General features: G+C 60.0%; 1 protein-coding gene across 1 annotated transcript in view; it reads right to left on the reverse strand.

The window, feature by feature from the left end:
* Lrp5 (LDL receptor related protein 5) overlaps positions 1 to 22,761 on the reverse strand; it is a 93,993-nt gene that overhangs the window by 5,272 nt on the left and 65,960 nt on the right. The window contains exons 11-21 of the mRNA XM_047516413.1: positions 22,524 to 22,708; positions 21,109 to 21,432; positions 19,251 to 19,450; positions 14,668 to 14,882; positions 13,092 to 13,282; positions 12,441 to 12,650; positions 8,982 to 9,107; positions 5,336 to 5,572; positions 3,679 to 3,789; positions 2,383 to 2,619; positions 1,322 to 1,461 (exon numbers count right to left, since the gene is read on the reverse strand). Coding sequence (XP_047372369.1) covers positions 1,322 to 1,461; positions 2,383 to 2,619; positions 3,679 to 3,789; positions 5,336 to 5,572; positions 8,982 to 9,107; positions 12,441 to 12,650; positions 13,092 to 13,282; positions 14,668 to 14,882; positions 19,251 to 19,450; positions 21,109 to 21,432; positions 22,524 to 22,708 — 2,176 coding nt within the window. The remainder of the gene's footprint in view (positions 1 to 1,321; positions 1,462 to 2,382; positions 2,620 to 3,678; positions 3,790 to 5,335; positions 5,573 to 8,981; positions 9,108 to 12,440; positions 12,651 to 13,091; positions 13,283 to 14,667; positions 14,883 to 19,250; positions 19,451 to 21,108; positions 21,433 to 22,523; positions 22,709 to 22,761) is intronic.

Genomic DNA, 22,761 nt, shown 5'->3' on the forward strand with positions numbered 1-22,761 from the left:
ATGGAAGCCAGAGCCCAAGGTGACGTGCCCGCCAGCCCCTTGCTGCAGTCAGCTTCCTGTGGTTTCAGGAGCCCACAGTTGGTCGATGGAAATGTTAATATTTGTCTTGACTCTCAAAGGAGAGGCCACTTTCACATAACTTACTACAGTCTACTGTGGAAATTGTTCCAGTTTATTATTTGCTACTGTTAATCTCTCACTGTGTCTAATGTATACACACGCCTGAAATCCCAGCTGTCCCAGAGGCTGAGGCAGAAGAATCACAAGTTCAAGGCCAGCCTGAGCAACTTAGTGAAACTCGTCTCAAAATAAAATAAAAAGGGCTGGGGATGTATCTCAGTGGTAGAGTGACCCCGAGTTCAATTCCCAGTGCCAAAACAATAAATAAATAAAATTTCAACTCTCACAGACTCACGTTTACAGGAGCAACAGAGTCCACATGGGTTCCGCACTGTCCATGTGCAAGGGGACCTGAGACACACGCTCACCCTGGGCACCTGGCTGTGCTCTCCAGAGGAGGGCTGCCCCCGTGGCCCCAGGGAGGACCCCTCACAGGAAGCAGCGGGGTTAGGACTTCACTTGATTTTTTTTTTCTTTTCTTTTTTGGTACCAAGGGGTGCTCAACCACTTGGCTACATTCACAGCCCTTTTTATTTTAAGACAGCATCTTGCTAAGTTACTGAGGCTGGTTTTGAACTTGTGATCCTCCTGCCTCAGCCTTCTGAGCTGCTGGGATTACAGGTGTGGCCACCGTGCCTGGCCGGCGCTTCACTCTGCAGCCATTTGCCTGGAGGCTGCTGCCGGGCTGGAGCCAGACCCTCACCCTGCTGGGATTGCTAAAAGCTCTGGGGAATCTATTAGCCACAAGAATCATCCCGTACATTTGTCTGTCCTTTGGGAAACAATCCAGCAAGGTGCGGGGTGACAGTCTGGGGTGTCCTCACAGGACACAGGTCTGGGGAACATGCTGTAGAGAGGCCCAGCAGGGCAGCACAGGCCGTGGTCCTTCAGAGCAAGACCACCACAAGGACACCAGAAGGACCTGTGAGCCCCCAGGAGGAGGGAGTAAGGCCAGACTTAGCTCTGGGTCTCTACGGGGATTCCCGTCTACACACACCAACAAGGACTTCCCTTCTCCAAACAGAAAACGATGTCATGCAGGACAAAACCCGACAGGGCGAGCAGGGAGGAAATCATGCCCTCCACCATCTGAGACACGCAGTCACCAGCTCTGGACCCGGAGGTCCCAGGCCAGTGCCGATGGGGGAGGCTCCAGCTGGCCAGCTGCTGCCACCCTCCCTGGCCCCACCTGTCCTCTCACCGGTGGGTACAGAGTGGCTTTTGTGCTGGATGAGCTGCTGGAGGAGGCGCCAGTGACGTGGTTCCGGTCATAGAGGGGTGGGCCGCCCCGGCCCCCCATCAGGCTCACGGAGCTCATCATGGACTTGCTGCACGAAATGCCTGTGACACAGGGGACAGATGGGACAGAGTGGGCCACTGGCCAGGCTCGCCCCAGACACAGGCCCTTCCTGCTATCGCAGACTCAGATTCAGGCAGAAGTCCTGTCTGACACACTTCTCTGGCTACCAGGCGCGCCAGCTGTCCAGCTCTTCTCTGTAAATGGGGAGAGGCCGGCCCCTCCCGCAGGGGCCACACGGGAGGAGCCGCAGGGGCTCAGCATACAGCACACCGGGCGCTGACGGCCCCGCTCTCTGGGGGCTGTTGGAGCAGCGATGCTCCCGCCAGGAGCTCTTGAGAAGCCAGGACAACCTCACTCCTCCAGGAAGAATCAGGTCACACCTGCGCCGGGACATCAGAGTCCCAGTGAAGCTGGCTTGGGCTGGGGGTGGAACAGGACAAGAGAGAGGGCACCCAGGGCTGAGCAGGCCCCGAGCAACCCCTGCGGTGGTCCTGGAGCTACAGGGACACGTTAGCCCTCATGGGGATCCCAAAGAGTACTGCACCAACTGACCCCACCTTCTGGGACACACCTACATATCCTGCATTCCTGGTGACCGAGGCACATGCCAATCACAACTGCTCAGCCACCATCCAGTCTGCACCAGGACAGAGTCGCAGTGGGGAGCAACTCCTTTGGCTCTAGAGAGCTCCACTGTCTCCCACGTTCACTTCTAGGGGACACGAGGGCTCGGGAGAACTCAGAGAGCACCCCATGATAATGCTAAGGTCAAGCCCCAGGAGCCTCCTACTCCACCAAGGCCAAAGGGCGGGCTGCAGCTGTGCAGGGCGGGGCCAAGGAGCTGCTGAGGCCAGGCGGGGCCAGAAGGGAAAGCCCGCCTGCAGCGGGGACTGACCGGCTCCTCCACAAGCAGCCCAGGCCACCCGGCCTCTGCAGGGCCCCGCGTGCCTCCGGTTCCTTACCCGGGAAGGGGCCGTGCTGTGCGCCACCAGGGGCTATGAAGTTGAGCGGCACGTGGGGGGTCCCGCTGACGTACTCATGCGGGAAGGGCCCCCCGGCCCCGGCATAGCGCTGGCACACCACACGCTGGCACACAAAGTAGACTCCACCCATGACGAAGAGGGAGAGGATGATGCCGATGACCGGCCCGATGGCGCTGCCGTGGGCCGGGGTGTCGTCAGAGGGCGGCTTGGTGATCTCTGCAGAGGACAGACGGGACACATGGCCATCAGGAACCCCAAAGAGAGGGCCCTCCTGCAGGATGCCAGGACGCAGGACCCACAGACGGAAGGCGGGAGAAAGGGGGCTGGGGGTCACTCTCATCCCAGGACCACTGCCCGCAGTGACCCTCCCTCCCCTTGGCCCTCAGCGGCAGACACGCCTTTGCTCAGAGGCCTTGGTGGTGGCTGGAAGTGAGTGCTCCCTGGGCGCCCGTGTGTCACACACGAAAGTCTGGCCGGGAGGCCTCCGGAGCCCGCTGTGAGGGGCGCCGGCAGGGAGCGCGGAGCACAGAGGGCAAGTCCAGACCCAGCCGTCCTGAGGGCGGGCAGCGGCCTCTCCTCCCAGCACCTGAAGCCCTGGGGCCAGGATTGCCTGTGGTGTCACTCTTCACACCAGGGCCCACGGTTGTGCTAGAGGCCAGGCACAGACTCCCCAGACTAGCAGAGGGAGAGGACACGGGCAGCCCCCTCTGCCATCCAGCCCGGTCACTCTCTCCAGATGGTGCCTGAGATTCCTGCTGGGTTGGCACAAAGGCGCCAGAGAGCTCAGTGAGACCTGGGGAAGGTCCTGCTCCTGCCAGAGCCCTCCGCCCAGGCCTCTGCAGCAGGAGCGGCCGTGACACATGCCTACTTCCTGTCTGGAATGCCCGCTCCCTTCCGGTCTGAGCCCGGCAGGCATTCGAGAGCCACAGCCTCTGGGAGGCCCTCCCTGACTGCCCTGGCCACCCGCACCCTAGCCGGTCTCCCTGACTACACAAGCCAGGTGACTGGATGGACACACGTGACGTGTACATGGAGGCTGGCGGCCTCGGGTGACTCTGCTGCGGGAGAGACGCTGCCAAGCAAGTGCCCCGTGGGGCTGAGCCCCCAGGTTCAGTCGGTGCCCCACCTAGCCCGACTGCAGTGGGCCTCCCCTCCGTCCCCACCCAAGGACACCCCACAGCTCGGTGTCCCCACAGGGCCAGGCGTGCCCACCTCCCAGCCACCTTAGCCCCGAAGGCACGGCCCCACTCCGCCCGCTGGCAGGAGGCAGCTCACCGCACATGAGCTCGTCAGAGCCGTCCATGCAGTCGGGGAAGGAGTCGCACTGCTGCTTGATGAGGACGCACTGGCCGCTGGCACACCGGAACTGGCTGGGCAGGCAGACGGCTGCGAGGAGAGGCCGTGTGCTCAGAGAGGCGGGGGCCCCAGTGGCCTGGGTACCGCACAGAGGCCTCCAGCAGGACCCACTCCAGCACCAGACCCGCCCCAAGGCCTGGCAGGGAGGGACCCCAGCACACACCCCGGGCCCAAGAGGCACCCGTCAGCATCTCTGCCTGGCTGGGCCTGCCCAAGGTCCCCCTGGAGGCGGCAGCCAGGGGACCACAGGACAGGAGGAGCCTCACCCCTAGGGCAGGTGAGGGGGGTCGGTGCCCTGAAGCACTGGGCAGCACGCCACGCAGGCAGAGCAGCCCCCTGCCACCTACCGCCAGCGCCCTGGAGACGCAGGCCGCAGCCCCCAGGAAAGCCGTCTCTGGGCTCGGAGGCCACCCCAGCAAACCCCCTGAGCTCCCCACCCTGCCCAGGTGCCCCACCTGGGAGGCAGAGACAAGGGTCCCATGGTGCCCACGGAAGGCCCGAGTACTGGTAACGGGGAGGGGAGGAAGCTTGGGAGACGCAGGGCCAGGGCCTGCGGGAGGAGGCACAGGGCAGGGGGCTCCCCAGCAGGGCTTCCGCATCCCGGAAGCCTCAGCCACACGCCTGCTGGGCCAGAGCGGCCAGCAGGCCTGGCATGCAGCTTCTGTGGCGGATGAAGGCGGACACGCACGCTGGGGCCACAGGCTCCTTGCCCAATCTCAGCTCTCCCGTTTGAGAGTGAGCAGCCAACACCGGGCAGGTTGCAGGGACAGCTGATTTGGCCATGCGCCACGGTGGGCCAACCCGTGGTCTACAGCCACCACCCAGCTCTCAAGGGTCAATGAACTGCAAAGAATTAGTTGCAGCTTTACAGAAACAGCTGGGGAGATTAGTCCCAGGCCCTCGTCTTCTACAAAACATCTGTTCATTCTGCATGAGGGTGAAGATCAATGACCAGTGTCTGAGTCATTAAGAACAGGAGCTAGTGGCTTGTGGGTGCAGGAGGGCATCAAGAGACCATAGTAACAGTCCATGGCAGTCCTGGGACCAAGGCAAAAGGTATGTCAGGCAACCAAAAGAGCAAGAGCTTATCAGAGGGAAACTCAGAACAGGTATAGAAGAGGCATGTTTCACTGTGAAGATCTAAAGGAAAGGAAGATCCTGCTGGTCAGAGTGGGCCCAGGAAACCTAAGCGTATCTCTATGGCCAGAATCCGCCTCGGTGGTCAAGTGTTATCCCTTGGACTGCTCGGTGGCGTAGGGCACACTGCCTCTCAGGATGGGGCTGCCCAGGTTGTGAGCCTCGGACACCTCCAGCCAACTATGGTGTTCACCTTGGGTTTCTGCAAAACTCTTGATTGAATGTGGGAAGGCGAGACAGATCCTCGGTCTGCCTTCAAGTCAGCTGCCTGGCGGGACGGGCTGGGGCCTGACCTGACTTCTCCCCGCCCAAGCCCAGGGGACCCAAGCTTCCCTCCGGCCGCGGTTCAGTGCCTGCTGACGGGAGGCCAGGCCCAACTGCACACCCAGGAGGGCGAGGCCGCGGTGCTGGCGCGGTGCCGGGCGGGGAGGGGCCTCACCGTCGCAGTGGGCCTCGTCGGAGCGGTCCTGGCAGTGGGCCTCGCCGTCGCAGCGCAGACGCAGGTCCACACACTGGCCCCGCGCGCAGGGGAACTGGGCGGCAGAGCACACCGGGCAGCCCGCCTCGTCGCTCTGGTCGTCACACTCGGGGAAGCCGTCACAGCGCCAGGCCCCGGGGATGCAGTCGATCTCCCCGGAGGCACACGCAAACTGGTCAGGGGAGCAGGTGGGAGGCTCTGGGGGGAGAAGGGGCCACCATCACACGGGTCCCAGGCAGGAGAGAGGGGGCAGCTCGGGTGGCGCCAGCCCTTGTCGCCAGGATCCTGGTGAGGTGCCTGCATGCTCCCCAGTCAGCCTCTCCGGCCTGCCTGCCCCCCAGCCCCAGCACAGACCAAAGGAAGGGGAGGAGGAAGTTCTGCCAGAGAGGATCCCTTCTCTGTGTGGGGGAAGGGCCACGCTCTCGCGGCCACCATGCCCAACACAGCAGGGAGCAGGCAAGCTCAGCCCTGTCTTCAGTGGTCTCCCCGAAGGCCCCTGAGGAGGCCCCCTGAGGGCTTGGGGCCAGTCCTCTGGGCACCCGAGCCTTCGCTGGCCCCGCTCTCAATCCAGGGCACATCAGCATGGTCATGCCAGAGTGTCCACCAGCAGACAGGGCTGGGTGGGTGGTCAGCACCCGCGACACAGAAGCAAGCTGAGGACTCTCCAGGGGCCAGCACACCGCAGCACCGTGGGGCTGACAGAGGAGTGGTCACTGGGCCCCGGTGCCTTGCTACGTCACGGGCGAAGGCAGAGGGTTCAGGATGCTCGCAGAGCACACTTGGGGATCCCTGGGAGAGGGGCAAGGGAGGGCCACCTCCACCAGCACAGTGGATCCTCACCATTCCACGCTGCCTGTGTCCATTTTTAAAAGCAGCTGGACTATCTCACTGGAAGCAGGGCTTGGTCACCCCTGACCCGACTTCCAGTTCTGAATCCTCATCCTCATCCTCAGCGGGGAGACCCACATGCCTCTGCCCTCTCCAACAGCTCCCTGGTAGCCACCTCCCTGGGACAGTGACTGTAGCCACCTGGGCTGGTCCTTCTGACCTCATGCCCCACAGGGACTATGCAGGTGCCAGTCACAGCCTGACGACCTGGTGCTTGTGCCCACCCGCTGCAAACCCACCTACGAGACTCCATAAGGGAAGCCGCTAGGGTACCACATTCCCACGGTCCTGCCCCGCTGCCCGCGCCCACTGATCTCCGTGGTGTGCGAGGACCAGGCGTGCCTGCATGCCTCAGCATCTGCAAACAGGGACACTGTGTCTCTATCTTGTTCTGGATTCTCCCTGCGCACACGGGGTGAGCTCTACTGCGCTGCACCCCAGCCCTGCAGCTCCACCTCTGTCTCTCCTGGTCATCACGGGTCTCTCCAGTAAAGATCCTACATTAAAACAAGGTCCTCCGCTCAGGTCAAGGACAGGTGCACAACAGAGCCCAGAAAGCGGCGCCTTGCTGGGGCCGTGCAAATGACGCAGACCCCGTACGGGGCGGCTGGGGCAGCGTGCGGCTTCAGCGATACCCATTTTCCAGCACCCCCCCCCTTTTATGCAGAAAATGGCAGAGAACTAACAGGCTGGCCTGGTGGGGCAGGGAGATGCGAGGATGTCCCAACACGCCTGAAATCCACCTGGGAGGGACGCGTGTCTTCGAGACACAGGGACGCCTGCAGCCTCCACACGCAACCCACGGGCCTGGCCCAGGACGGCCAGCTGCACCCAGAGGCGTGGGACGGAGGCGCAGATGCCGGCCAAGGCAAGAGCTCCCGGGAAAGAGAAGACCGGCTGCCCCACTCGGCTCCGCCAAGGAAGGCACGCCAGGGTCAGCAGGAGCCCCGCACCCATGGTGTTGAAAGGAGCCAAGGCAGGTGTCTGCGGGTGAGCCACCACGAAGCTGCCAGGGTGGTTTCAACTGGCCCCAGGGGAAGAAGAGGCCGGGCCCCTGAGGACACAAGGCCTCTGCTTCGCCATCTCAAACAGAAGCAGCCACGCGGTGCCACAGGGGTGACCGAGGGGACAGAGAGAGGGTGCAGACAGGGAGTGGTGGCACCACTGAGGCATTAAAGTGCCACGAGCCACGTCACAGGGCCCACAACTGAGAACCCCGAGAGCCCTATCCTGTGACGTGGCCAGGGAAGGCCAAGAAGCTTCTCCCCGGTAAGCACACGTCCCCCAGGCTCCCAGGAAGGTGGGCCGGAGTGCACCCCACCCCACGGGGGCCCAGGGTTGTCCACGGGAACTTCCACCAGCCCTGCTTCTCCCAGGGCAGCTCGGGCACCTGTGGGAGTTGCACAGAGGGAACCCTCGGGGTCTAAGTCCACGTGAGCCCTGGGCTGGAGCTTCAAGAAAAGCACGTGGAAGCTCAGGAGGGGGCAGCCAGAGTCCCCTCCGCTCTCGGTCATGGTCTTTGGACTTTGAGGTGGGAGGTAGAGCAGGAGGGAGCTCCCAAAGCACAAGCCAGACACGGTCCCGTGCTGAGCTCCTGGCGACGGGCCAGCTCTTCAGGGCAAGAAGAGCCGCTGAGGAGAGCGGGTACTGAGCTGGCGGCTGCTGCGTGGGGTGCACAGAAATGGCACGGTCCAAGGCCACCAGGGGGACCCCAGGGGGCAGCTGGAGAGGAAGCCCTGGGGTCAGGGTTCACCTTTATGACTACAGTCACCCTACAACACAGCACCTGGCATTCCCAGGCCAGGTGTCAGGGACCACAGAAAGTGCTCCATTATTTAAAGTCCACAACAACCTACCAAGTAAGTGGCCTCGATTTCACAGAGGAGGAAGTAGAGCTCAGAGAAGGCAAGTGACCAATCTGGGGGCACTCAGCAGGTTATCTTCAGAGCCAGGACTTAAACACAGGTCTGTCTAACTCTAAGGCCCCCATTCTTGACCACCCACAACCATCACTACCATGTGGCCCCAGGGGAGCAGGAAGACAGACAAAATTACAAGAAGAAACAGACAGATCCCCATTAGAGCCGGAGAGAGTTCCACACCCCTGCAGTCATTGACAGCTTGAGCAGGCAGTAAGGAAAGACACAGACGCCTGATCAGCTCTACCAATCAAATGAATCTAACTGATGTTTCTAGAACATTCCACCCCCCCACAGCAGAATCCATTCTCCCAGAGCATATGGAACATTCACCAAGATAAACCACATGCTGAGCCATGAAGCACACCTGAATAAATCTGAAAGAACAGAAATCATACATAGCAAGCTCTCAGACCACAGTGGCATTAAACTAGAAATCAGTAACAGAGAGACAGCTGGAATATTCCCAACTATTTGGAGATTTAAATTATAGTTTTTAAATAACACATAGGATAAAGAAATTGTCTCAAGAGAAATTTTAGAATATTGAAATAATGAATTTACCTGAAAATGAAAATACGACTTATCAAAATTTGTCTGATTCAGGAAAAGCAGTGTTTAGAGGGAAATTTGTAGCACTAAATGCACACATTAGAAAAAAAGAGAGTATAAGTAAAGAGATGATCCACTTTAGAGAGTGGAGGCCACCGTAACTGCATAAGAAGGCAGGCCTGTGATCTCGCAGATAAAGAATCAGAGCCTGTCTGAAGTTCCTACAGAGCACGCCGGGCCACACCTACCACCACAGGTCAGCAGGTTCTGCAGGAGCACAAGGTGGACCGGGCACGAACAGCGAGGTGTCCCGTCGCCCTTGGCAATGCAGATGTGGGAGCAGCCACCGTTGTCTCGGGCACATGGGTGAGCCGCTGTAGGGACAAAACAAGACAGGGTGCTGGGGTCAGGCTCCTCCTCCCACCTCAGGGGGACGAGGACCGGCCCACACGGGATATCCTTCCACTTGATCCTCTCGGCAGCCCTGAGTTTATTTCTACTGGAAAAAGGAAAAAAAAAAAAAAACAACCAGAGTCTGGCAGCAGCACAGGACTGACTGACGTCACAGCCCCACCAAGCCCACGTGCGCCACTTTTGCTGCCTGTCTTCACTCCCTGGGTTGAATGGTGTCTCCCCCCCACACCCCAACAAAGATATGCCAGGCCTGACCCCTGGAATCTGTGGCTATGACCTTAGTTGGAAAAGGGTTCTTTGCAGATGTAACTAAGGTAAGTAATCTCAAGATGAGGTCAGCCTGGATTATTGGGGTGGGTCCTAAATCCAATGACTAGTGTCCTCATGAGAGATAAAGACACTGAGACAAAAAAGAGACGGCCATGTGAAGTCAGAGGTAGAGGCCGGGCTGTAGTGATGCCACCACAAAGCAGATTCCTCCTCCACCAGTACTGCAACAGGTGAGGGCAGACCCTCCACTACAGCCTCCAGAGGGAATGTGCCCCTGCCAACACTGACCTTGGATTTCTGGCCTCTCGTTCTGGGAGAAAAATATAAGTGGCTCAGTACACGGTCACTTGTTACTGCAGCCAGGGGCGCTAACACACGATAAAATGGCAAAGGCACCAGGACGCCAGGGAGCTCCCAGTCGCCTCTTCCGTGAAGAGGATGCCTCCGGCAACTAATGCAGGGCAAGGAGGCAGCTGGGAGGCTGGGCTGGCTGCCTCCAGGTGAGAAGGAAGGATAGGAAACACTCCACTCCCCCATCCCTCAAGGACAGGAACACGTGTTTCTCCCCTATCTCAGGATTTGGTGTTCTTAAAAATGAAAGGAGTCATGGTTTCGAGCAGAGGTCAGCCATTTTCTACTGTAAAGAGCCACAAAGCAAATAATGTCCACTTCCCAGGCTGTCCCATCTTTCACAACACTTGATCCTGCCAGCCACAGTGCATAGGTAGCCACAGGTGACACACGGGTGACACACATGTGAATGGGCGTAGCCCTGTGTCCATAGGACGTGGTTTATAAAAGCAGGCACAGGCTGGATTTGGTCCAGGGGTGGCAGAGGGCAAGGTCTGACTCAGAGTTCAGCTGTGGGCTCAACCTTCCCCACCTGCCCATCTCCCCACCATCCTGAAGGCCCAGGACACACGGCAATCTGACTCTGATGGAGTGAGAGGCTGGGAGAGTGAAGGCGTTCTAACCCGAATCCATGGGATGCCTTGATTTACGCAGGGACTTCACTTGCCCAGGATCCAGTTGAGAACCCACAAGGACTGAACACCAGCTTCCCACAGTTAACACAGTGGTGGCTGAGTCGGTGGCTCAGAATCCACATGTCACTGCCACCAAAGTGTCTGTTTCACACATGATTCACTGATCAACTCCCAAGAGCTAAGCAATGGAGAAGCCCAGTGGCCAGGCCCTAGGCCGGACCTTACACCCAGCCCCCTGCTGAGCCCACTGCCCTCAGCTGCATGTGGGCTATGCTGGTGCAGGACCACCAAGGGCAAGAAATGACCCAAGCTGACGTGCAGAAGGCAGGGGTGCATCTTGGGCGAGATTTCTCTCCAGATGCATGGATGTTAGAATTGAGGAGATGAGAGGAAGCAGCGGGGCTGAGAACCATGACAGACCAGGGGAGGGCAGTGACAGATTTCTGTCCGATTTGGGAGCCAGAAGCCATGGCACCTGTGAGGACTGAAGTATAGGAGAGAAGAAGGCAGGTGTGAAGGGCGGTGCTACTATGTGGCCAGGGGCACCACAGGACAGGGGCAGCAATGGCCCCACTCACTGCTCTGTGCTCTGCCAAGCACCCAGCTGGCTGCCCAACAAAGAGAGGAAAGCAAGGGCCACCACCACACAGCCCCCCACACCTGGGCACACACAGCCATGCAGTGTGGGGAAGAACCAAGAAGTCCAGCTGAGGAGGCCCCTCTCTCCCAAGCCCTCGGGCACAATGGGGTGGTGGTGGTAGGACCCTCAAATGTCCCCAACCTCCCCACCTCAACCCCCAGCACTGTGGACGTGAGGGGCTATCAGGCCCACGGTTTTGCAGCAAAAGGGATTCCATGGGTGTGGTTAAGGTGACTCATCAGTCGACTCAGTTCATCACCAGGGAGACAGATCTAAAGGGGATGGAGTCTGGTCACAGAGCCCTGTAGCCCAGGGAGGGTTCCAGACTGGCAGGAGAAGAGGGCATCAGGGATTCGAGGTGTGAGGGGCCTAAGGGGGAGGCTCTCTCTCACTGACAGAGGGGTGCCATGGTTGGGTTAGTGTCCTCCAAAGGCCCTTCTGTTTAAGGCTCAGGGTGACACCCCTGGGAGGCGAGGTGACCTTTCAGAGAAGGGGCCCAGGTCCCCAGGTCACTGGGAGTAAGCCACGGCCGAGCAGTGGGACCCAGCCCTTCCTCTTCCTCTGTCTCATTGCTGGCTAGGAGGTGAGTAGCTCCGTTCTGCCACCTGCTCCTGCCATGATGGCTTGCCACAGGCCCAGAAGCAGCAGGGCCCGTCCACCATGGACTAAAACCTCTAAAATCATGGGCCAAGAAAACCCTCTCTTCCTAAGTCGATTATCTCAGGTACCTGTTACAGTGCCAAGAGCTGAGTAACGCAAGGGGCCACAGGACAAGGAGGTGGCGGTGGCCTCTAGGATGCAGGCTGACACCAGCAGACAGCCAGAGAGAACAGGGCCTGGTGGTTCGACGGGCAGCGCGGTGACAAGCACGGGAGCGGATTCTTCTCCGGAGTCTCTCCCGTGCAAGCCCAGCCCAGCTGACGCCCTGATTCTACCCTGTGAGACGGAGCAGCGAGCCCTCCTGCCCCTGCAATGCCCGGATCTCTGCTCTGCAGGAGTGAGACGGTAGGTGGGCGCTGGCTCGTTTTCTTTTGCAGAACTGGGGAGTGAACCCGGGGGCGCCACAGCCCTGAGCTTCACCCCTGGTCCTTCCTGCACTGAGGCAGGATCACGGAGTCACTGAGGCTGGCCCTGAACTTGCAATCCTCCTGCCTCAGCCTGTCGAGCCCCAGGGATTACAGGTGTGCACCACCGTGCTCAGCTGTGGGTGCGATTTTAAAACACTCAGCTTGTGGCCATTTGTCCCAGCAAGGTCTTGGGACATCTGGACACTTGCTGGTCTTCAGTGCTGGGCCACATTCGGCGTCCAGCAGAGCCCACCACCTTGCTGGGGTCACGTGGGCTGAGGATGGCCTCCCCACCTTCCCACAGGATCCCACCCCACCATGGCCACGTACAGAACTCTTCCAGGCTGACTTCCTCCACGGCGTGGATGCCCGTGAGGTGCGCGACGCGGCCCTGGATGCGAGTGCGCTTGTCCCCGGTGGTCTTCTCTATGCGCTCGATCATCTGCTGCTGGCGGTCGATCCAGTAGAGGTGTCTGCCGAGCACAGTCAGGCCCACGGGCTGCACGATGTTCGCGTCCTCCAGGGTCAGGCGGTTGGCCCCTGCAGGTGGGAAGTGGGGTCCCTAAGTGGCAGCCAGACTACCGAGCCTGGTTCATGCTCAGCTCAGGAGAAAGGAGGTCTAAAGAGACGGCCGCCAGGGAACGTGGGGGGTCTGTGCTCTGGCCAGGGCTGGCCCTGGGGTCCGGGTCACAGGCCCCATCGGTGGACCTGGTCTCTGGCCAGTGGGAGCCCAGTGCTTCCCCCTAAGCCCAGCTCTCCTAGAGGCTGTTGGACTGAGCCCCTCAAAGCACCAACTCTCACTTCTCTCCAGCCCAGGGGCTCGTCTGGGACCCACACCCTGGAGCTCTCGGGGTTAGGATCACACGCGGCAGGTCTCCGGGAAAGGTGGCGACTGTTGCTCTTGCTGACAACGGGAGCTTCTTGGAGGGTCACCTGTGAACTGCCGAGGTGCCCAGCCGCCAGGGAGGCCTCGGCACGTACCTGACAGGTCGCAGCTCTCGATGCGCTTCAGGTCTGCGTCCACCCAGAAGAGCCTGCCCAGCGTGTTGTCCACCACCAGGGCCACGGGGCGGATGAGGCCCGTGGTGAACAGCACCTCACGCTCTGTGCCATCCAGGGCTGCGCGCTCGATCTTGGCGGCTCGGTCCTGCATGTTGGTGAAGTACAGGTACCTGCAGGAGGGCAGCAGGTAAGGACAGGTGCCGGGGCTCCCTCTGCAGCTCCCACTGCGGCTCCTCAGCCAGGATCAGCCCAGGCCCTGACCCCACAGGCATCCGGTTATGCCCTGCACTAGAAGGAATGGTGTCCCCCAAAGTCCACATCCACCCAGGACCCCAGAACATGAACTTATTTGGAAACGGGGTTTTCTGAAATGCAACTAACCAGCAATATAATATCATGCTGGGTCAGGGTGGGCCCTGAGAAGACAGAGACGGCCACACAGAGAAGAGGCCGGCGTGCCCTGAGCTGCGGAGTCTGGAGTGACGAGACCACAGTCACAGAAGCCAGGGTCCCTGGAAGCTGGAGGACCCCCATGCTCCAGGGGCCTGGCCCTGCCAGCAACCTGATTTCCAACCTCTGGGACTATGAGAGAATAAAGGTCTGTGGTCATAAGCCACCTCAGAAGTGGGGACTCCTACGGCAGCCACAGGACACTCATCCGTGCCCCTGCACAGCTCAGGACTCCCCGCCTCCTCGGAGGCCGGCTCACTCAGTCCCCGAGCAGCCACCTCGAACAACCAGGACTCTGCTGGAGCCCTCCACATGCTGCCGAGGCTGGAGCTACTGTCTTCCCTGACGGACGGGGACATGGAGGCACTGGGGGTTAAAGCCACATGCCCCCGGTCACCTGAGTGAGAAGCGCAGGAGTCAGAACTCAGCTGGGGTGTGCCTATGCTGGGGCCCGTGCACGCCCCTGCCAGCCCCGACCCAGGTCCCACCAGGGAGTCCCTCGACAAGTCTACCTCCGGGCTTACACACCAGACCTGAGGGACTTGACGAAGGCCACCATGCTCCCGTCCGGAGCCCCCTTCATCCTCAGTGTTGTTTCTGAGCCTCACGCACGTGGCTGTAGGTCCTGCTCCTGCCCTGGCTTTCCCCTCCTGGCCTGTCAACCTGTCCCAGATGCCTTCCCATGGAAGACTCTGAGGACCAACAGGTGGGTCATCAAGGGCCTTCCGGAGGAGCGGCTGTGGAGGCCCGTGGAGCCCACAGAGGTGAAGACCCTCCAGCTGGAACACCAGGGAAGGGGTCTCGCACAGGTCTTGTCTGACAGACTGACAAGGCCATAAATCAGAAGGCACATCCTTCTTAGAGTGCCTCCCGGGCCGCTTCTGGTCTTCCCTTTGCCTTCCGCTAGGCCTGGCTCTGGGGTCTGCTGCCTGCCACTCCGCAGGACTCCACTTCCGCCATGCCTCTGGCTGCCGAGCCGGGAACCTGAGGTTACTGACTGGAAACCGGGGCAGGAAAGCCCTCCCGGGCCCAGCAGCTGCCATTTGCTATGGAGCCCGCAGGCCTGATCCACGCTCAGGGCCCACCCGCCCAGTCAGCCTCCTACCCTCGCTCTGCATTGACTGCAATGGCCCTCGGTCTGTCGCGTTCCCCCCGAAGCACCACGCCCATGGCGTCCCCATCGAGACGGTGGACGTTGATGGTGTTGGTGGCCTCGCACGTCCAGAAGAGCATCCTGCTGTAGATGTCGATGCTGAGGTCATGCGGCTGTCTGTCTGGGTTTAGGTTTTGGCTTTGACCCGGAGAGGTCAAAACGAAGGGCTGCAAGACAGAACACGAACAAAACTCACGCCATCAGAGACCCAGTGAGCACCGCTGCAGAGAGCTCTGGGGAGGGCAGAGGGTGGTTCTCGAGTTTAGCCTGAGAATCAAGATCTCAACACCCGTCTGAGCATGCTTCCTCTTAAATCAGCTCTTGACCACGTGCCCACTCAAGAACGTAAAGGACCATCTGGACAAGATCCCGACACCAGCTCCAGCCTGGGGAAAGCTCCCAGCAGGACCGGTCGGCCAGCGAGCCCCTGCTGTGCAGCACAGGTTGGCTGCCACCGGCTTCCGGACCCTGTCCTCAGGCGCACAGCTTTCTCGGCCGCTCAGTTCTTCTTTGCATTCCTAGGATTCGTGCTTTTGACTGGGACCCTCAAATCCCGTTTTTTAATTCAGAGCCCTCGGACGGACGACCAGAGGTCACCTCTGGACCCCTTCCCTAGGGCGGGGTGAGTGCACAGGGCGGGAAGGGGCAGGTGCTGGCAGGTGAGGTGTGCAGGTGAGAGGAAGGTGCGGCAGGTGCAGGAGACCCGCAGCTCCAGGAGACCCGCAGCTCCTCCTGAGAGCACAGGGCCGGCCGGGTACCAGCAGCTCTTGATGTGGCTCTCTCTACACTCCTGGTATCTCCACCCAGGGCAGCCCCCCAGGTGCCTGTGCTCAGGGGTGAGCCCTGGCTTCTGGAGCCCCCAACAGAGAAACCCTTCAAAGGGGCTTCACTGAATCAACCAAGGATGAGGGGAGAGTCGCCCTGGTCACTCTGGTCTCTTTGGGTCACCTCCAAAGCAACTGTGTTTGGAGTTCGAGTGACCTGGCCAGGCAGAGTGGGCTCGGAGCACAGCTAGCGGTGTGGAGGAGAGCACCTTCCTCTAGCTCGGAATGGGCCGGCATCTCGGCTCCTGCTCCCCAGAGGGAGCCCAGGCTGGCGCTCTGAGCTGGGGTGACTCGGGTGCTCTTTATCCGCTGCTTCCAGCAGGTAATAGAACAGGGTGCCTCCAGGTGGCACAAGGAGCCTGCAAACAAAAAGAAGCCCCGACCCCAGGCCTAGCCTCCTAGTCACTGAAAGAGACACCCCAAGCCCCCATACACACACACCCCAGCTCTGGCCAGTCTCGCTGGCAAGCTGCAAGCTCGTCGCAGGACAGTGCATCTTTTCAGGTGGCAACATCCACATTTCCCCTGAGTGGTGGGTCTTGGGGAGCAGAGTGTTACTCTGCTGGGCACAGTCCTTCCCCAAAGCCACAGCTGCCCAGCTGGGGACCAAAGAGAAGCAAGATTCCAGTTAGTCCCGACCAGAGTCAGGCCCTAGGCACAGAACTAGGACCCAGGAATCAGAAAAACCATGTTCAAAAGGGGCACAGGGAGCAGCCCGCTGCCCTGTCCTGCAGGCAGGCAGAACAAGGTGGCAATGCCCACAACTGGACGGCTTCGTCAACAGCTTCGGTGCAGCAACATTCACGCTGGCAGCTGCTCGCCAGCGTCGGGTCAACCTGCACTTAGGTCTCCTCCTCACTGCCACAAAACCCTGGCCAGCACCCTCCAGCAGCGCTGAGCCAGAGCCAGAAGGCGGAAGCTGCCCGCGCGCTGCCACAGAAGAGCAGACGTGGCCCAGCCATGCCTCCGACAGGAGAAGTCCTACACACGCCAGGACACGGAGGAGCCCCGAGGACACCAGCTGCGGTCACAAGCCAGGCACAGAGAGACAAACAGTGTGCCCCACGTAAGTGCGATCCCTAGAGACACTGGGCCTCAGACAGCAAGTGGGAAGGAGAGCTGGGATGGGGAAGGGGATGGCGCGTGGATTGGGGGCCTCACTGGAGGTACGTGTCCACAGCGGTGTGACCAGGCTTGGAAGCAAGCAAGGTGGACCTGTGACAGTGGAGAAAATAGTACAATCAACGCTACGGTGGCTAACCATGATGAAAAACGAGAACAAGTAGAAAGCAAACAAGAACAACCATAGTTGAGTGAATGCCGGGGAGGGGAGGAAATGAAGCCAGAGCCCCCAGAGGAGGAAGCCGCAGGAGGGAGCTGGACAGGGCACAGGAAGGGAGGGAGGGAAGAGGCTGGTGTACAGGAGGTGAGGGAGGGAAGACCCTGGGCATAGAAAGGAAGGAAGGGAAAGCCAGGGGAAGAGGAAGGGAGGGAAGGAAAGCCAGGGGCACAGGAAGGGAGGGAGGGAAGGAAGAGACAAGGGAACAGGAAGGAAGGGAGAAAAGAGACAGGAGTACATGAAGGAAGGGAGGGAGGGAAGAGCCAGGGGCACAGGAAGGGAGGGAAGGAAGAGCCAGGGGTAGAGGAAGGGAGGGAGGGTAGAGCCAGGGGCAAGGAAGGGAGGGAGGGAACAGCCTGGAGCACAGGAAGCAAGGAAGGGAAGAGCCTGGGGCACAGGAAGTGAGGGAGGGAAGAGCCAGGGACACAGGAAGGGAGGGAGGGAAGAGCCAGGGGCACAGGAAGGAAGGGAGGGAGGGAAGAGCCTGGGTACAGGAAGGGAGGGATGGAAGAGCCTGGGGTACAGGAAGGGAGGGAGGGAAGACCCAGGGGCACAGGAAGGGAGGGAGGGAAGAGCCTGGGGTACACGAAGGGAGGGATGGAAGAGCCTGGGGCACAGGAAGGGAGGGATGGAAGAGCCTGGGGCACAGGAAGGGAGGGAGGGAAGAGCCTGGGGCATAGGAAGGGAGGGAGGGAAGAGCCTGGGGTACAGGAAGGGAGGGATGGAAGAGCCTGGGGCACAGGAAAGGAGGGAGGGAAGAGCCAGGGGCACAGGAAGGGAGGGAGGGAAGAGCCAGGGACACTGGAAGGAAGGGAGGGAGGGAGGGTAGACCAGGGCACAGGATGGAAGAGAGGGAAGAGCCAGGGGCACAGGAAGGGAGGGAGGGAAGAGCCTGGAGCACAGGAAGGAAGGGAGGGACGGAGGGTAGACCAGGGCACAGGAATGGCAGAGCCGGGGGCACAGGAGGGGAAAACCATTTGAAATAAGGTAGCCCCAGAAGCTCTTCCTCAGCTGCTTCCTCTTCAAAGCCTGTCACTGGCCCTGTCACCTGGACACCATGAAAGGCTTGTCTTTAAGGTAATTTGCACCAGTAGCTTCCTCAGCAGGGAAGCCACAGTTTGTCAATTAGCACTTCCCATTTTCCAAAGTACTCATGCTGACTGTCCCCTGTACCCAGAGAGATGAAAGGAATCCTACTATCAGGCTACAGAGCCAATGATCATAGCCTCTCTGGAGGGAGTGACTGTCACCCATCTGGCTGGCCTCTACCATCGCCAAGGGTCTGGGCCTCCGACCCTGGCCTGCTCAGGGAAGTATCTTGTCAAAAGGGATGTCCAGCCCAGAGAGACAGCAGTGGCCTCCAGATCCAGGTGCAGGACGAAAAATCTACCACACAAGAGTCACCCAGACATCGCCATGCACAAGCGTGCTCTGCATCGCTGTGACAAAGTCATGGAGAGTTCCTCACAATGACATGAGCGTCTCACAGACAGCTCGTAGGGACAGGGGTCTTTGGAAATATGAGCTGGGTGTCTGCTGTGAGAGTGAGGACATGGGTCCTGGAACAGTCACACGCCAGGGAGCAGGCCGTTCTGCAGGAAGGCTCGTTTTGGAAACACAACTTGGTTCCAAGGCCATAGTGGCAGCTCAGGAGGCAGGGCTTTTGCACAGTTCCACTGGTGAGAAGCACAAGGGGAGCGTGAAGAGCGGGCCCAGCACTGCGACAGTAACGCCCCTCTGCTCACGGCGACGAGCCGCACCCACCCACACCTGGTCAGAAGGTCCCAGCCCCCTCACACCAGCCTCTTTCCTCACTGCACAAAACCACAGGCTGCCAGCTCAACGCCAGTGCCCGTGAGTGACCTCAGGCCTTTGCCCGCCTGGCTGGTGTTGATGAGGGAGCTGCTGCTTCTTTCACACCATCTTGTACACGTCACTCGGGTCCTGCCACACCCCCGTTGCCCCACAGCCTGGTGTTCCTGCCATGCCATCTGCACAGTGCAGTGACTTCCAGGAGCGGGGACTGCATCAGAGGACCGACTGCAGCCTCGCTGTGAAGCCAAGGGCACAGCCAGAGTGGCCGTCGCCAAGGGCAGCACAGCACAGGCCTCCATGGAGAGGAGGAGCTCCCGGGGCCTCCTCACCGGGGCCACCTCAACAACTGGGACGCCCTCTTTCCACACCTAAACGTGGCCAGGGTCCCACACACCCAGGATCCATCCTGCAACGATACAGTCAGAGCCCGAAACACGGACTCCCCCACGTCGTGCCTGCTGCTTCTCCCCCGCCGCCCACCAGGACAGAAAGCACAGCGGGGCACTGTGGGACAGGCTGCTGGGGAAGCGCCCACCCCCAGGCCCTGGGGCACCTGCCTGTGTCCCGTCGTCCTTGGCTCGCTTGATGTTCTGGCGCCCGTCCACCCAGTAGATGAACTTGTCCAGCGGGTCGTAGTCGATGGCCTTGACGTTCCTCAGGCCGTGCAGGGGCAGGATGAGGTCGGGGCTGCGCGGGTCGTCGGGGATCATCCGGCTAATGGCACACTTCTGGCTGAACAGCAGGAAGGTGGAGGGCGCTGCAGTGGGGCAAAGAGACGGGGCTGGGGGTCAGCAGGGCAGGCCGAGGGCAGCGGGTGCACAGCTTCCGCAGGGCAGAGCCACGCCAGCCTGCGCATCCAGCTGACGGCCGTGGGAAGGCTGGACGCAAAGCGGCTTCCCGCAGTGCATGTTGGGGGTTCTACTCTCCAAGTTCTCTGTGTCTCTGTCGCTCCAAAGTGTGGGCGCACGAGTTTTGAAACAAATCCACGCTATTGCTAAGTTCTCAAGCTGGGCGGGGCTCAACGGCAGAGCGCTCGCCTAGCATGCTCGAGGACCTGGGCCTGATCCCCGGCACTGCCACAAAGGGGAAAAAGTCATCGAAACTGAAGACGGAGGGAAGGAAGGTGACCGCAGCGAGTGTCGGACTCACCCGCGGGGGCACATGTGTTGGGATGGCCCTGTGGTTTCCCGCGTGCCTGCATGTACCCAAGGGGCACGTGGGAAACTGCAGAGAAGGAGACAGCAGGACAGACCCTCCTTGCAGAGTCCGGAGCAGCAGGTAGCGTGACAAGGCAGCGTCCACTCCTGGGGCTGCAGCCCAGCTGCGGTAGTGGTCAAGGGGGCCTGGGACTGGGAAGGACCGGGATGTCCCTAGGCCCTCTCTAGGTTCACTGCATGAGGTCCCAAAGAAATTGCTTTCAGAGAGACCGGAAAATAGGACAGTCTCTCCTTCATGCAGAGAACTAATGCCCAGATGCCCAAGGCCAGGGGCTGGGGCTCAGAGGCACCCGGACAGGCGGGAGGCCACAGTTATAGTCACCGTTAGAGGGCTCCTCAGGGTGGCTTGAAATCCAAGTCACCACCCAGGTTTGCAGGGACTCTGAGTAACTGCACCCCTGCTGCACCACCCGCCAATCAAGGCCATGGCCAGGAAGGCATGAGAGCCACAAAACTGAGGCCCTGGGCAGCGCAGCCCTGGCCCCAGGCCCACTGCACGCCACCCCTTCAAAGCCTTGGGTTCCCCACTGGCACACGGAGACGGGCGAGGCCAGTCCTGCTGGAGGTTCCTAGGGCTGCAGGAGGCCCAGACAAGCTGGACGACGGGCCTCATGAACTGTCACACGCTGAGCAGAGGTGAGAGACTGAGGTCTCACTGACAGCACAGAAGGGCCTGCAGCAGAACTGCTTGCCCCCACGAGGCTGGGGGATGTCCAGCCTGGAACCCCACTGTGAGAACAGAGGCCCGCCTCGATCAGGTCAGTGTAGGGCACGTGAGCTGCTGTGGGGCCACAGGACTGGAGCCAGCCTGCCTTCCCTACACATCCCTGCATGTCCCTTTGCTCTGGGTTCCTTGTCTGGGAGATGGGGACGGGGCTACTGTCTGCCCTATAGCTCGGGGACTGCGTGAGCACTGCAGAAAGCCCTGAGAGCAGCATGTCCACGGACTCACACACACTCTAAGCTCCCCACGTGGGATCTGCCAGCTGAGGGTGTGGCCCATTCTGTTGTATCTTACTAAAGTAATAGGTCCTTCACCCAGTCTAGGTCACCAGGGAGCACCACAAAGTTTGCATAGCGCACAACCTGCCCAACCGTCCCTGTACACCAAGGTACCAGGAAGATGAGAAGCTCCCCTCCCTCCAGGCCCAGGGCCAGTTCAGTGAGGGATTGAGGCACAGGGGAAACAGGTACTTACGGCTACAGTTGCGGCTGCTGGGGTCCAGGGTGTAGTGTGAGGCACAGCCACAGCGGTGGCCACCAGGGATGGCGAGGCACAACTGCCCACACTGGCCGTTGTTGTGCATACAGTCGTTGAGGCCATCCTGGCGGGAGGAGTGGAACACCAGGATGTCCATCACAAAGTCCAGGTGGCCCTGGATGAGGGTGCGGTTCCGGCCGCTGGTCTTGTCAGCCCTTTCGATACTGTGCAGGTTCCAGTCCGTCCAGTAGATGTAATCGCTGTACTGCGTCAGGCCAAAAGGGTGCGGGAGGTCATCAGCAATCACGACACGCTCCTGACCTGCCAGGGGACACAGCACAAGGTCGGCAAGAAGAGCCTGGGTGTGCAGAGGGCACATGGGTCCCCGTGCCCAGCAACTACCTCTGAACCTCAAGGTGTCGGTGGCTTCGGGGAACAGAAAGATCCACCAAAGTCATACGCACACCCACCCAGCAGTCCCACCAAGAAAAGCAGATGCAACGTCCACACAACAGGACGTTCTGCACCCCACAAACACCAGAGCAGCCCAGTGAGCTCAGTCGTTAGGCTGAGCACAAGCTGTAGAAAGTTCTAGAACAGCAAAACTAATGCACAAAGAGAAATCAGGGCAGCAGTTACCCCAAGGAGGGATGGACCGGGAGGAACACAGGGAGACCTGGGGCTGGACTCTTCCTCACCCTGCTCCAAGTGGGAGCCACGCGCATTGTTTATGCACGCGGGTAAATGTGTAAAAATCCTTCCACCTGACCACTTCAGATATCTGCGCTTCACCATATATAGGTTACTTTTGCTAAAAGTTTCAAAATTGACCTTTTTAAAAAACCAAGCCCTGGAGTGACTCAGTCTAGGACACCTGCTCCTCCACCGATCAGCGTGTGGCCTTGGAAACCCACATCAACTCCCTGATCTTGGTCTTCCTGTCTGCAAAACAGGGACTATTTTTTTTTTTTTTTGGGTGCTAGGGAACAAACCCAGGGGCCTCACACACGCTAGGCAGGCACTCTACCACTGAGCCACAGCCCAGCCCCAACACGGGTGAGCCAGAGTGTTCCCATGCCTGGCCATGTGACTCGGATGTTACAAACCGTGACACACAGTGAGACTTGTGATTACCATCCTGACACACATTCCATGATGTCATGTGGGTACAGTGCCCTTCCAGTGGCACCCGACAAGTGTCCAGTAAAAACCTAGCTTCTGCCAAGGAAGTCCACGCCCTCGTCTTCAGAGCGTGAGAACACATGGCCTTACAGGCAAAGGAACTTTGCAGGGATGACTAGAAATGTTGAACGGGGAATACAAGCCTGGTCCACGGGGAAGGCCAAGGCTCACGGCTGCTTGGGCCGCTGTGGAGGGGCTGAGAGGAGCTCTGCACCCTGCTGCCCTGTTACCCAGCATGTTGGAAGACTCAATCATGTTGGTGTCCAGGTCAGTCCAGTAGAGACGCTGGTCAGCGTAGTCGATGGTGAGGTCGTTGGCCCGGCCCACCTTGTCCACCAGCGTCATGCAGTTGGTCCCATCCATGAAGGCCCGCACAATCCGGGGCTTGCCACCCCACTCGGTCCAGTAGATGTAGCTGGAAGGCGGGGGGAGGGGGAGGGACAGGTGAGTCCATGCTCAGTCCACTGT

This window comes from Sciurus carolinensis, chromosome 11 (genome assembly GCF_902686445.1).
Source record: "Sciurus carolinensis chromosome 11, mSciCar1.2, whole genome shotgun sequence".
NCBI classification, from domain to species: Eukaryota; Metazoa; Chordata; class Mammalia; order Rodentia; family Sciuridae; genus Sciurus; species Sciurus carolinensis.